At 49.3% G+C, this 13,838-nt stretch overlaps 1 protein-coding gene across 2 annotated transcripts in view; it reads right to left on the bottom strand.

Annotated features, from left to right (window-relative positions):
* Positions 1–13,838, bottom strand: part of FANCE (FA complementation group E) — a 177,329-nt gene that overhangs the window by 38,480 nt on the left and 125,011 nt on the right. For both annotated transcript variants that reach the window (XM_078644313.1, XM_078644314.1), the window contains exon 7: positions 2,826–2,949. In XM_078644313.1, the coding sequence (XP_078500439.1) occupies positions 2,826–2,949 (124 nt within the window). The remainder of the gene's footprint in view (positions 1–2,825; positions 2,950–13,838) is intronic.

The following is a 13,838-nucleotide window of genomic DNA, read 5'->3' as shown; positions in this document are numbered from 1 at the left end:
CTGACCCTCTCATCCTCCCCGTTCTGTGATTTGACTCTATCCATTAATAAGATCCCAAGTCTAAGACTCTGCACTCATCACATTCGAATAGTCCTTGGAGCTTTGCATCCAAGTGCATGCACAGCCTCAAAATCAATTGAGGTCAGTTTTCATGAGTGGAGCCTATATTGGCGAAGCACGTGTTTTCTGGAGCGAAACAGAGTTAGTGGAGAGCCGCATAATGCCACCTGACGGAGCGCCAAGTTTTGGGATCCAGTCTGATGCCTGGAGAATATTCAAAAGGTGAGGAATCTTGCTAAACAGAGTCTCTATCAGAAAGAGCATAACTAAAGGTAAGTAACTTGTTCTTCTGAGTATCGAGACAGAGACATGGGTCTCACCAAATTGAGCATGGATGTGCAGTGCAACAAAACTAAATTGGAACCTTATGATATTTTGATGTATAAAGGCCATCCTTCAACAGGGGGCCTGATCCGGATTGGTGGCAACCTGCAGATACAGTATCCACCAAAAAGATAGTTACTGGAGGTATCTTTTTATCTGATGGATGCTTCTTCTTGTTTATTCCTCATCTGTTGAATAGATACCACAGCAGTATGCTCTGCCAGGTGGTGGGTCTGAAGGAGTAGTCCGACAAGTAAATCCTGCAGCACTGAACAAGCAAAATGGTCTTCACTTCTAAATTCAACCAATAGGGTGGTGCAGAGTGTGTGAAGGAAAGCCCAAAAGAGACTCATCTTAGCCAAGGAACACCCTGGCTAGTGCAGATGCTAAAACCTTCACTCAGGTGGAATGAAGGCCGATTCCGTATGGTGGGTACTTTTTTTGCAAGGGCATAACCAATTTTAATACAGAAGACTATCCTCTTCTGTACTGCCTTGCCCTTTTTGGTGCCTACATAAACACTGGCTACCCTGCAAGGGTCCAGCCGGTGTAGTCTCTCCTCATCCAGGTGGAAATGGTGCAGAGGGTAGAAGGTGGATAGGATAATGGTCTGCCCCAACAGGAATGGGGTAACTGCCTTGGGCAGGAAACACACTTTAGTCCTTATTGTTAGTTTGTTTCTGTTGAAAAAGGTGTTGGGATAGGGGTTGGACACACTGATGCAATGCACTGAAGTGATGACAACCAAAAAAATACATTTCCCAGGGTCAACAACTGCAGCTGACAAGGCCCCCAACAAAAAAAAGTCAAAACGAGATTTAGGTCCCAATGGGACATGACAAAGGAAATAGGGAAACTTATGTCGCACCTTTCAAAAAAAGGTAGAACAATTAATGACATAAACAAGGATGGCAGATCAGGAAGGCAGAGGAATGCAGAAGCCACCGCCAGATCCCATACACCTGCACCCAAATCCAGAGCCTCAGAGAGGTTCCCAGCAGAGAGGATGAGAACCCACATGCTAATTGGCCAGTCCTGCTCTCTGTCAAGATTTGGACAGCCTGTCTGTAAAGGGAGGACAGGAAGGCTTTGAGGGCCAATCGAGTCACCCAAAGCTCAAGCAGGTTCATTTGCAATACCTCGAGACTCAAATCCTGAGACCTCTAGTTCCGGCTGATGCACACCCCACCATAGGGTGACTGCATCTGTCACTACTGTGGCCACTGCTGGTAATGCGCAAAAGGGCTTCACATGTACCAGGCAGTCCCTTAACTAACACCATAGCAAATCTGTTGCGACGCTGGAGAGATTCTGATGGCTGACAGATCACTCCTGTTTGGAACCACTGTATACACAAGCACTACTGGACAGCCCTCGTGTGCCAAGTTTCTTGAGGCAGAGGAGAAGCCTCCAGCACAACTCCTGCAGGTAGGACACAACATTGAAACTAGCTCGTACAGAAGGAAACCTCAGAGACGGTATCCCAATCAAAGGCCCAAATCGTTTCATGAGGACCTTAGGCACAGCAGAAGGACCCGCAGCACTCCAGAACAATGCCACCATGGCATGTAGGAACAAAGCCGGATTGGTACCTGTGATGAAAATTCAGGGCAGGATGAGAAGGATGCTGGCATGGCACCAAAAATGGCGTTGGGGGTCGGGCCTGGCAATGGAGGTTGGACTGGTACTGAAGCCGGGTGTGGGACCAGACACTGCCCAAGGGCCAGAGTCGATGGATCCGGTGTGATGTCCACAAGCTCAGTCTCGAGGAGGACTCCACTGGGGGTGGAGAACGCAGAGCCAGCCTGCCATTCGAGCTACAGCAGTGCCTGGGAAAGGAGCTTTCATGAACCTTTTTCTTCTTGTCGTTCATCGTCTTTTCCTTAGAAGATTTTGAAGAAAGGGAGGAATGTGCTATCAACTGATTTCGAACGCGAACAATGCTGAGCCAGCCGCTCATCGCGCACCATCATAAATGTTGCCTCCTGTTCCTTGTTCACTTTAGTTTGTATAATCTAATGATAGTGCTTTGGGCCGAGACATCAAAGGCATACCTCGTGATAGTCTGAAATGACACTTGTCCATAACCCTAACTTCTTAGGAAGAAACATCCCTAACACACTGCGAAACGTTTTAAAGAGAAAATGTTTGAAAATGGGAACATTCTGGGACAGCAGCTTGAAGCGCGCAGAAAAAGGGGAACTGGTGTCAGGATGGTGCCAGGATAGCTCCAGGAACATTACACCTGCATCCTGACCGGAGCCAAGATAGAGCCATGGCCACTTATCGGCGACGGAGGCAGAGGTATAACAAGTTGAAGGATCCCATCCGGTGCCTGGGGATATTAAAAATGATGAGGAATCTGCAGGCAAAAGTAAACATAAGGAGGCCAGGTTTAGAAAAATGAACAAATCACATGCAGGAGCCGCCTCCGAAATTACCTTTCTCTGGAGTCAACAGCAACGGGCCAATCAGAGCGCTGCATGTTGCGTGCGCGTACTTTGAGCTGAACAAGCTAAGGGCTGTGAGGAGAAGCCGTGACGCAGGTTCGGTGAGGAGTAGCACCTACAGGGAATGAGAGACATAACCGGTCATTACATACATTTGTGGGATAAAGAGATGGACACGAGACAATAGGTAACAGACAGACTGTGACACAATCGAAGAAGGTAGACTGGCTCAGACTCCGAGTTTGCCGCAGGTTTTTAAAATTTTTTTTTAGGAGGGATGTCCAAGTATGTATTTTTAGGTCTCGCCTGGCAAAGCAGAGCATGCGCTGCTCTCGCCATGGAGAGGACCTTTTGCAATCGATTCAGCTATGGACCTTTTGCAAATGCCAAAGCTGAATGCACGCGCGTGGAGATGTACAAAGATGGCTGCTCTCGCTATTCACAAAGGTAAACATGCACGCATACGGACAACAAATTCACGCGCATGTGGACAGCCCGACGCCATCTTTGTTTACTTTAATTTTGTCCGTACGCGTACATGTTTACCTTTGTGAATGGCGAGTGCAGCCATCTTTGTACATCTGCAAGCACGTGCCCCGCCCCCTCCCCTTCAATCCGTTTACTAACGCAGCGTGCTCTCCTCTCAGCCTCGAGAAGCGTCCCGAGCCCGGCCAATCAGGTTTTCTGTGTATATATTTGCCCCCCAGTGTATGTAAGGCAGTAGGGGGAGGACCTGAACTCTGGGCGGGCCTGCCATATGTTGGTGTCACTTCCAGGTTCTTCGGGCCTGGCTGGCAACCACTGAACCGCATGCAGGCCGGTCATGCTATTGGGGAGTAGTGAATCTGCGTGTGTGGACTTTTGGGCTTCTGTCTATCATGGTGCTGCTAGGCCCCTCCCACCCGGTGTGCAAAGCTGTGGGCCAGGCCCAGACACCCGGTTATGTCTTTTACTCTCTGCCAGTGGGGGCACTGCCAATAGCCTCCTCTCTCCGAGGGGGCGTGCAGGGTACTTCATCAGGCATTCAACCCAGGCCGCCGTATCGGACACTGACAGTGAGAGCAGTGTGCCCACTGTGAACGGAGCAGTGGCGCTAGGCGGCAAGATGCGACAGCCAATCAATGGCGTGCACTTGAAAGCGTTTGCATGGGTTTGACTTATGGCTGTTTTCTTACGACAGCCGTGTCTCCAGGGACTGCATGGCAGCGAGGTTGCCGGTGACAATCAATGAGCTGCACTGGTAGCCAAAGTGCATGCCCCAATGTCTGCATGGCAGTGTGTGTGTCTGAGGTTGTTGGCATGACTCTTACGTCCGTTGGTGAGACCAGTGCTACGTCGGGGTCACAGTGGAGTGCTGCAGTCACAAAATCCCAGCTGGGTCTGCACATGTGTGCCGGTAAGAGCGGCACCTTCCTCAGTATGTAAAGGGTGGTGTAGCTGTCATCTCGGAGACGCCAGTCACAGTGAATTGTGCAGGCATGTGTTGCACTGAGTGAAGTGTTGTCGTGGCATGGCTGTGTGGGCAGTGGTGGGTGCCTCGAGTGTGGTGGTGTGAAGGGCGGCACAGGTCAGTCCTGTCGCTGTATGCGCACACTCTGGTGTGCAGGCAGTGGGAGACCTCTTTACACAAAGACGGGCATGCGGCCGTGTGCTGGGGGGGCGTGGGAAGTCAGTGAACAGCTATTCCGATCAGGGCACCACTGTGAATATGAAAGCAAGGATCAACCCTTAGTATGCAGAGCTGCATAAGCCACAGCATAGCCCCATCTCAGTAAGTGAGCGCAGTGGTTCACTCTGGTTTGCAGGGCAGTGGCCACAGCAGAGTTGTGCTGTTGTATGCCTGTGAGAGCCACGCCACACTCCTAGTGTGCAGGGCAGTGGGCGTCTTGCTCCTGGTGTGCAGGGCTGCGGCATCCATTTCCCACAGCGCAGGCCTGCCCTTGTATGCCTGCGAGAACCACTCCCTACTGCTAGGGTGCAGGGCCGTTGGCAGCCATTTACCACAGCGCAGGCCTGTTGCCCTAATGGTGAGATCTTCTCACTCTGTGGTGGTGAGAGCCGTGCCTCACACTGAATGGGTGGGGCGGCGGCATGCATTGATCCTCGTTCCTAAAGGCCTCTCACTATGTTCTGGTGGAGGCCGAGGACTGGGACTTGCACCCTTCCAAAGCTCTCCTTCTGATAGCTGTTTACATGCCAGTGCTCACAACACCACCGATCCACCATTAGACACGGAAAAACAACACAGGAGCAGCAACCCGGCCAGGGAGCACCTGTGGGGCTTGAGCTTGTACGATTCCCTCCCGATTCAAGTCCTGGCAGCAGCAGTAACAAGCATTTACAATGCAACGGTTTCGCCTTTGCCAGTTAGAGCTATTGGCATTGTAAATGACAATATTTTTATTTATGTGTTGGTTTTGAAAACAGATAAATAAATGGCATTGTCATTTACATTGCCAACAGCTTAATCTCTTGCAAATGTAAGACCTATTGTACCCTACTGGATTTCACTGAAGAAATTCAGAGTCTGGTCTGCAGGTGTCACGTGACAGATGCCCAATTGACAGCTGAGGGGGTTAAATCGTGCTGGGGTGGCACATTAAGGCAACGCTTGCTGAAAGCACTACACTACCCTACTGGAGTGTCAGTCTTTTTGGACATGGTCCACTCACTCAGCCTGTCTGGGCTTTTGAAGAGTATTTTTGGGCTTCTGGCTCAAACAGTGGGTATAGTGAAACTACATGTTCCAGCATGTTTGGACCAGAAAACTGCAAAACTAGTAAAGACTTTAAATAGCCCCAAAGCGCTTGGGCATTTGTTGACATAAACGCTATTTGTCATATATAACACTTTCATCGACCTGGTTGAAGGCAGTGGGCACCTACCTTGGAATAAAGAATTGCAGGACAGGTTAGTTGTGAGTAGACCAGCAAAAAGCCCCCCCCGTACCCTCCCTCCAAGATAGTTTTGATTTTCTAGTTTTGTTTAGTATTGTCCATTTACTTTTCTTTTTGGTTACAGATTTGTGATTGATCGTTTATAGATTTTCCACATGTTGCTGTGCGGCATGTAAAAAACTTGACAGACCAAATTGATTTCGCATAGGTGTAACCTATTGGCTTTGCCAATGCTTGTTGTTTTTACACATCAAATTAGCTAGTTCATGGAACGATATAGAATGTGGCGTGATCTGCTTTACTAGCTCACGCTTGATGGCGCGCGGTTGCCTTTACACCTCCTTAATGTAATAATGTAAGTGGGCATGTAAATTTGCTGTGCTGATAAAAAAATATATATATATATACACACACACACACACGCTTTGAGAGCAGCAACTACATTACCAGTAGGTACTAGCTCAGTTTGTCTACTGTGTAAAAGTTTAAATTAGTTCACAGCCTCAATATACTTTAGCCTATGCATATTGTAATTTGGTCCGGCTTTAGTGATACTTTAGGTGCACTGCATACATAAGTCAATAAAGCTGTGCTTTGCATACATCTGAAATACATTTTCATTTCTGGATATCTGTGGTGGCATTTTCAGAATTGGATGCTATTATTTCTTTATTTGCAGCCTGTAACTTTTGGGACCCTATCGCAGTCCACATGCGTTGTCTGGGGAAGAGGATTGTGTATGAAGTGAAAGTAAAATAAAACATCTGAGTTGTAATTTACAGTATCACACGTTTCCTTTACACGTGGTTGTGCATGTGAGTAGCAAGCCATTTGCTGCTTAGTTTGTGAAGAATACATATTTGTACAGTCGTTGGGACAGGAATAGTCCAGATCCAAAACAGAATCTGCAGACAGGGCCATGTTGTGCAGTGTATTGAAATTTTTTTTTTGAATTGCTGCCTCGTGAATTCCTTCTATAAACAAGCATTGGAAATGCAATAGGTCTCGCACCATTAGAGTTAGTGCTTTTAGAATTGTTTATGGGTTTTTTTTGTAAATGTTTAGCATTTTTGTTTCCTGTAGCCAATGCTAAAGTATTACAAATAAAAAAAGCCATAAACATTTCTAAAAGCTCTAACTGAAATGGTCTGAGAACTATTGCACTGTGTGAGGGTGAGGGTGAGTGAGGGTGAGGGTGAGTGAGGGTGAGTGAGGGTGAGTGAGGGTGAGTGAGGGTGAGTGAGGGTGAGTGAGGGTGAGGGGTTGAGGTTGAGGGTGAGGTGTTGAGGGTGAGTGAGGGTGAGGGTGAGTGAGGGTGAGGGTGAGGGTGAGTGAGGTGTTGAGGGTGAGTGAGGGTGAGGGTGAGTGAGGGTGAGGGGTTTTGGGTGAGTGAGGGTGAGGGGGAGTAGTTGAGGCTGAGTGAGGGTGAGTGAGAGTGAGGGTGAGTGAGGGGTTGAGGGTGAGGGGTTGAGGGTGAGTGAGTGAGGGTGAGGGGTTGAGGGTGAGTGAGGGTGAGGGTGAGGGAGGGTGAGGGGTTGAGGGTGAGTGAGGATGAGTGAGAGTGAGGGTGAGGGGTTGAGGGTGAGGGGTTGAGGGTGAGTGAGGGTTTGAGGGTGAGGGGTTGAGGGTGAGTGAGGGTGGGTGAGGGTGAGGGGTTGAGGGGGAGGGGTCGAGGGGGAGGGGTCGAGTGGGAGGGGTTGAGGGTGAGTGAGGGTGAGTGAGTGAGGGTGAGGGGTTGAGGGTGAGTGAGGGTGAGGGGTTGAGGGTGGGTGAGTGAGGGTGAGGGTTTGAGGGTGAGGGGTTGAGAGTGAGTGAGTGAGGGTGAGGGGTTGAGGGTGAGTGAGGATGAGTGAGAGTGAGAGTGAGTGAGGGGTTGAGGGTGAGGGGTTGAGGGTGAGTGAGGGTGAGGGTGAGTGAGGGTGAGGGGTTGAGGGTGAGTGAGGGTGAGTGAGGGTGAGGGGTTGAGGGTGAGTGAGGATGAGTGAGAGTGAGGGTGAGTGAGGGGTTGAGGGTGAGTGATGGTCAGGGTGAGTGAGGGTGAGGGTGGGTGAGGGGTTGAGGGTGAGTGAGGGTGAGTTTGAGGGGTTGAGGGTGAGGGTGAGGGTGAGTGAGGGTGAGGGGTTGAGGGTGAGTGAGGGTGAGGGGTTGAGGGTGAGTGAGGGTGAGTGAGGGTGAGGGGTTGAGGGTGAGGGGTTGAGGGTGAGGGGTTGAGGGTGAGTGAGTGAGGGTGAGGGGTTGAGGGTGAGTGAGGGTGAGGGGTTGAGGGTGAGTGAGGGTGAGGGGTTGAGGGGGAGGGGCTGAGGGTGAATGAGGGTGAGGGGTTGAGGGTGAGTGAGGGTGAGGGGTTGAGGGTGAGTGAGGGCGAGTGAGGGTGAGGGGTTGAGGGTGAGGGGTTGAGGGTGAGGGGTTGAGGGTGAGGGGTTGAGGGTGAGTGAGTGAGGGTGAGTGAGGGTGGGTGAGGGGTTGAGGGGGAGGGGTTGAGGGTGAGTGAGGGTGAGGGGTTGAGGGTGAGTGAGGGTGAGGGGTTGAGGGTGAGTGAGGGTGAGTGAGGGTGAGGGGTTGAGGGTGAGTGAGGGTGAGGGGTTGAGGGTGAGTGAGGGTGAGGGTGAGTGAGGGTGAGGGGTTGAGGGTGAGTGAGGGTGAGGGGTTGAGGGTGAGTGAGGGTGAGGGTGAGGCTGAGGGGTTGAGGGTGAGTGAGAGTGAGTGTTGTGAGAGAGGGGTGATGAGGCCTGGTTGTTGTGAGAGAGGGGTGATGAGTCCTGGTTGTTTTGAGGTACAGCTGATGAGGCCTGGTTGTTGTGAAGTATCTGACTTTCTTGTGAAGACAAGTGCGTCATAAGCTTAAACGAGAGCCTTGCATTCTCTGTTCCCGATCCTTGCACCCATGCATGGCTCGGGTCTCAGGGCAGCTACCAGGAGTTCTAACAGCTCTCATCAGGTTTCTACAGCTAGTTCCCCGGTTTTGTGGGCTGGGCATGAATAGTGGGCAAGAAACAGCTAATTATAGAAGGGCCGCTTTTGAATGAATTAATTAATAAACCTTTACACCGCAGATATTCAAAGGTCAAGCCACTGATGAGTTGTGATGTTTTGTTTTGTAAGAGGTGTTAAGCTGACTTGCAGGCGCCGGAGAGAATTCACACGGCAATTTGCCCGCCTCCGTTTCAGTTGCAGACTGTTTATGAGCTCAGCAGCAAGGTTTTGGTTGGTTAATCACAGGAACCCTCAAGAGGTGTAGAATTAAATGTTAAACCTGAGGTAGGATGGGGCCTTCCCACGGCTGCATTTATCCACAGTCCGGCTTCCAGGAAGAGGTGAGGTGAGTGGCACACGTCTGTCTCGTACAGCTTTTCCTTGGGTTGGTGAGCCTGCGGGGGCTCTCGTAAGTCAGGCTGCCCTGTTTGCCTCTGGAGAAAGACAAGCCCTAGCTCGTCTGCAGCGAAAGTGGGGGTGCTGGCTTGTGGCCATGACAGACGGTACACTGAAAAGCAGAGTGGAGGGCGGCCTCTGAATTCCAGCATGCCCTGACGTGTCGGCGGGGACAGAAGTGTATGCAGCCCCTCCTCCCCCCACGCTCAAGGCTGGCAGCCTGAAGGAAGAGACAGCTGGAGCGGTGGGTTATGTGAGGAATCTTTCACTCGAGTGTGCCGGGTCAGAGGCCTACCTCTAGGGTCAGTGAGCAGAGCCTTGTGTAATGTGTGCACCTGCAAACAAACCAGGACAAGCACAAACGCTAATACACACAGCCCTGTACACACAACGAGTAACGGCTTGAGGAGGTGAGGGAAGGGCTAAAGGCAACAATGTCACCGGGTGAAAAGAAAGAGAAAGCAGGGTAACCTGACCCAGGAGGGGGGAGGAGGGAGGAGAAATGCGTCTCGGCTGGAGCAGGGGGCGGAGCAGGGAGAGCGGGCTTAGAAATGTACTTCACACGGCCGGCCGGTCGTGAAACTGAAAGCATGGCCGGCCGGCCGTGAAAGCCTTTGATGCCGCAGGGGGTGGAGCGGCACCAGCTGGGAGAGTAGGCAAGGCAGGCGGCTGGGGGCATGTGCACGCGCTTTTAAGCTCAATGCGCATGCGCATTGAGCTTAAATTTCTCGTGCACTGCAAGGAATCGCCACGATTCCTTGCAAGTTGGATAAAGAGTGGATAAGCCACCATAGTCTCGCTTGCTCGATGCGCATGCGCATCGACAGGCGAGACCTAAAAAGCAGGCTGTATAGTTATTGGTGTCCCCAGAAACGGAATGTAACTCTCGCACGATATTTTGAGCGTTTCCATTTGTGATTCTGTCGTTTGCAGTACTAAGCAGCTCACAATATCATATATCCAAGTTATATAGGATTGTTCCATATTGCAGTCTGTCGATGTTATTTAAAACTTTACGCACTGCATGCTTTCTCTGTGTGTTCCCTCGCTCTCATCGGAAAATTGGATTTGAATGCATATTTAGTTTGTTACTGCAAGATGTAGGGTTTGCACATTTAGTTCTAGAGTCAGCTGGAACTGAAAATATAGTGCTGAAATCAGCGTTGTGGTTTCCAAGAGTGTATTATTAAGAAATACTGCTTTTGATTATTTTTTTGTGAGCTTTGACAATTTGAAATTATAATAAGCACTGGTAGCTTCCCGGAAAACTCCAACTTACCTCGTTTCCAAGTATGGATAGTATTTGGAAATTCAATCCCAACTTTGATACTCAATTATGTGGGACTTCATTCCTACTGACTTCCTGTAATTCTACACCCACGGGTAAAAATATTAGCGGCCGTGGAGTGCTGCAGAGTTTCGACATGTTGATTCAAGTGGCGGACGGCTAAGCCCGTGTGCCTGCAGCAAGAACGTTCTATAACTTTGAAAGGCTGGAGGACTGTTGTTCCTGCTGGGATTCTTTGATGCAAACTGGACGAGGACTGATTGGAGCACAGTTGGCAGTGTTTTAGTGTCCTGCAGCTAGATCGAGTGCTGGGTAAGTGGAGGGTTTTGACTGGGAGAAGTAGAAGACGTTTTCCAAACTGCATCCTCGAGGCGGCTTTTATCTATTTCGTATGAATTTTGAGCATCGTTTGGCGACGACCTTCCTCAACTGTATCCGAGGCACATACCCCAGCTTTGGGAGCTCTTTCAAGCTGCTTACAATCATCCCGATGCCAGTGGTGTATTCGGTGCAGCTGCCTTTTGCTATTTTGCAGACACATTTGTGGATTTCGCTCAGTAGCATGCTCGGGAAGACGAAATGGCAAGGAGGTTAAGATTGCACTTCGCAGCAAAAAGGAGTAACACTGATCCATTGCCAGACAGCTCAGGGGACTATCTGGATAGCAATGCTTTTATGTACCCAAGAAGACTGTCGCCCACCTCTGCTCCAAACACTATACAGATGAAGCTGAGTAATAGGGAGGCCGCTGTGCAACCTGTGTCAGCGGAAATCTGGAATTCACAACCGTGTGTGCCCTTTTCACCTAAAACAAGCACCTACGAGGACACAGGGGGCGGGAGAGGACACGAACGGCGGGAGGGGGGCGGGAGAGGACACGAACGGCGGGAGGGGGGCGGGAGAGGACACGAATGGCCGGAGGGGGGCGGGAGAGGACACGGACGGCGGGAGGGGGCGGGAGAAGACAAGGACGGCGGGAGGGGGCGGGAGAGGACACGGACGGCGGGAAACGTGCACAGGACAGCGAGGGGGGGCGGAAAGGCACACGGAGGGGGCGGGAATGGACAGCGCATCTGAATTCACTTACAGTGAAAGGGGAGGGAACGGAAAAAACGTAACTCCGCCCTGGGAAAAAATCTCGGGAACGCCCCCGAATCTGGTCCGGCCTTGACGGACAGATCCGGCACTCAATGGCTAGCCTCCATTTATGGAGCTAGCCAATGAGAGCCGGGGGACGTTCCCGAAGTGCTTATTGTCAACATAGGATTTCACCTGCGCTGAAAGGCTGCGCAGCAGCCTTCGGCAGGCGAAACCCAAAAAGCAGTGAAAATGCAATAGGTCACGCCTTTAATTAAGTTAAAGCCATTTGCTTTGCTAATGGTAATGTATAGCAAAGTAAATGGCTTTCATTTAATTAAAGGCGAGACCTATTGCATTTTTAATGCTTGTTCTAACTTGAGATACGAGTTACAGTTCTATAATTAGATCAGTGACGATACTCTCTTCAATAAAAATAAAAATTTGCAAGCGAATGGATGATGGCGATCGGTGCGCTGAGGCAGCTGGCGCCACCGTTTCCTACTCGTCGAGACAATGAATGAGCCTGCGACCATTGTCCGGCCAGAGCCAAAGTTTGCTGTCGATGTCTCTTCACAGAAGATGTCTAACATCCATGTCTGTCAGATCAGACGCAGATGGCCCATCCTGTCAGAAAAGATAGGCACGGTTCATATCCTGCCTGAGCAGAACAAGAGGAGTTTTTGAAGAGAGGCTTTTCTAAGGAAGGGAAAGGAAGTAGAGTGGTCAACTAAGGCAAAGCGCAGCAAAAGGGAAACCGATCATAAGATACAGACAAAATCCGTTAGGGATTTCCTATTGAAAGCGTTGAGCATTCCCAATTGTTACTCTACAGATGGACTTGGGCGTGGAAATAATAACAGATTCAAATAAAGTAGGATTTGAGATTCGTGCCACATCACAGCATATTTGATTAGGTAACTTGTGAATGGATGGATTACTTTATGAAGGTTTCCTTACCCATGCACTCTATTATGCACCTACGTCTGGCATGCGATAGTCTAAAAAATAAGTAGGTTCATGGGGCAACAAGCTACCACTGTTTAATTTCAAACTATTAAATGACAATCAACGGCCTGCATGCAGCAAACACAGAGGACACAGAAAAAGGCAATAATATGTAGTCCCTATAAGACAAGATATGGGGAGCAATTATAACACTAGCATAGCAAACATGGATTAAATACGGTCGGGTTCTCAAAGGATAATGAGACTAAGGGCGAAAACTCAAAGCATGGACTGTGGTGGAAGGTCTCCATGCCCTCACCTCTAAATTCGATCCATCCCTCTCCATCCTCCCTTTTATTTAGGCACACTCCGGCACCATCTTTCAATGAACTAACTGACAATTCTTCAAGCTTCTCCTCTCATCAACCTTGTTTCCCGTTCATCAATTCAATCCCAGTCTCTTCTCCATGCTCCTTACAAAAATGTGGTTCTTGGTACTGTGTGAGGCTTGCCAGCTAGTTCAGTAGATAATCACAGAAACAAAACAGTGTACAAAATACTGTACACCAACAAATCCAAAAGACTCAAAACAACGACACCTGCAACAACCACACACACACACCGTATACACGATGGTGGAAGGTTAAAAAAGAAGCCTTCCCCGAACCCCTTGTGGAGACATCTACTGGGATATGACAAAAAATGGCAGTGGCAGTGAAAGAAAACTGACAAAAACAGTAAAAACAGGCCACTTGAAGGCAAAATGTCTAAGAATTAGTTTATGGCACGTCTAGCACATGAATACACCAAGCAAGAGTGAAATATTAGACCGGCGGTCAGGGAGGGTCTTGCATTATTTGGTGGAAGACCGGAACACCAAACCCCAGCATTCCACAAGAGCAGTCTTAAATTAGATGAACTGCTAGGAGGCAATTAAACACAAAATAACTCAGCTTATGTGTAAACAGTGTATGGAGTACTATACCAAACCCTAAACACAACAAATGATTATAGGTTGATTAGTAGTGCAGGTCAAGAAATTTAAAGGGACGAATGTGAAATCTCAAGCAGGCTTGTAAAGGTTAGTTAAAATTGCTGTGAATGGTCCCACTAAGCAGATGCTGTCCCAGTATCCACTGATAGCTTCCAGAGGTGACTCCCAATTACTGATCACAGCCTTCAAGGCAGGATACTCAATGAGACAATTTCATCAGGGGGATCCACATAAAACCATATTCTTTCACAGTGAATACTAGATATCCCTACCGGTTTCACCAGCTTCCAGAGGTTTCTACTTCCCTAGAGAACGAAATTTGCTAATGCAGTTGGACATTTAAGGTCAATTTAGCTGGCCATTTTTTTGTGCAGTTTTTATATAGCGGGAACTCGACTTGAAGGTATCAGAGTGCTTCACATGAACACAAG

The sequence above is a fragment of the Lissotriton helveticus genome, chromosome 5_1 (genome assembly GCF_964261635.1).
Source record: "Lissotriton helveticus chromosome 5_1, aLisHel1.1, whole genome shotgun sequence".
NCBI classification, from domain to species: Eukaryota; Metazoa; Chordata; class Amphibia; order Caudata; family Salamandridae; genus Lissotriton; species Lissotriton helveticus.
This window is presented reverse-complemented; position numbering and strand designations above follow the sequence as displayed.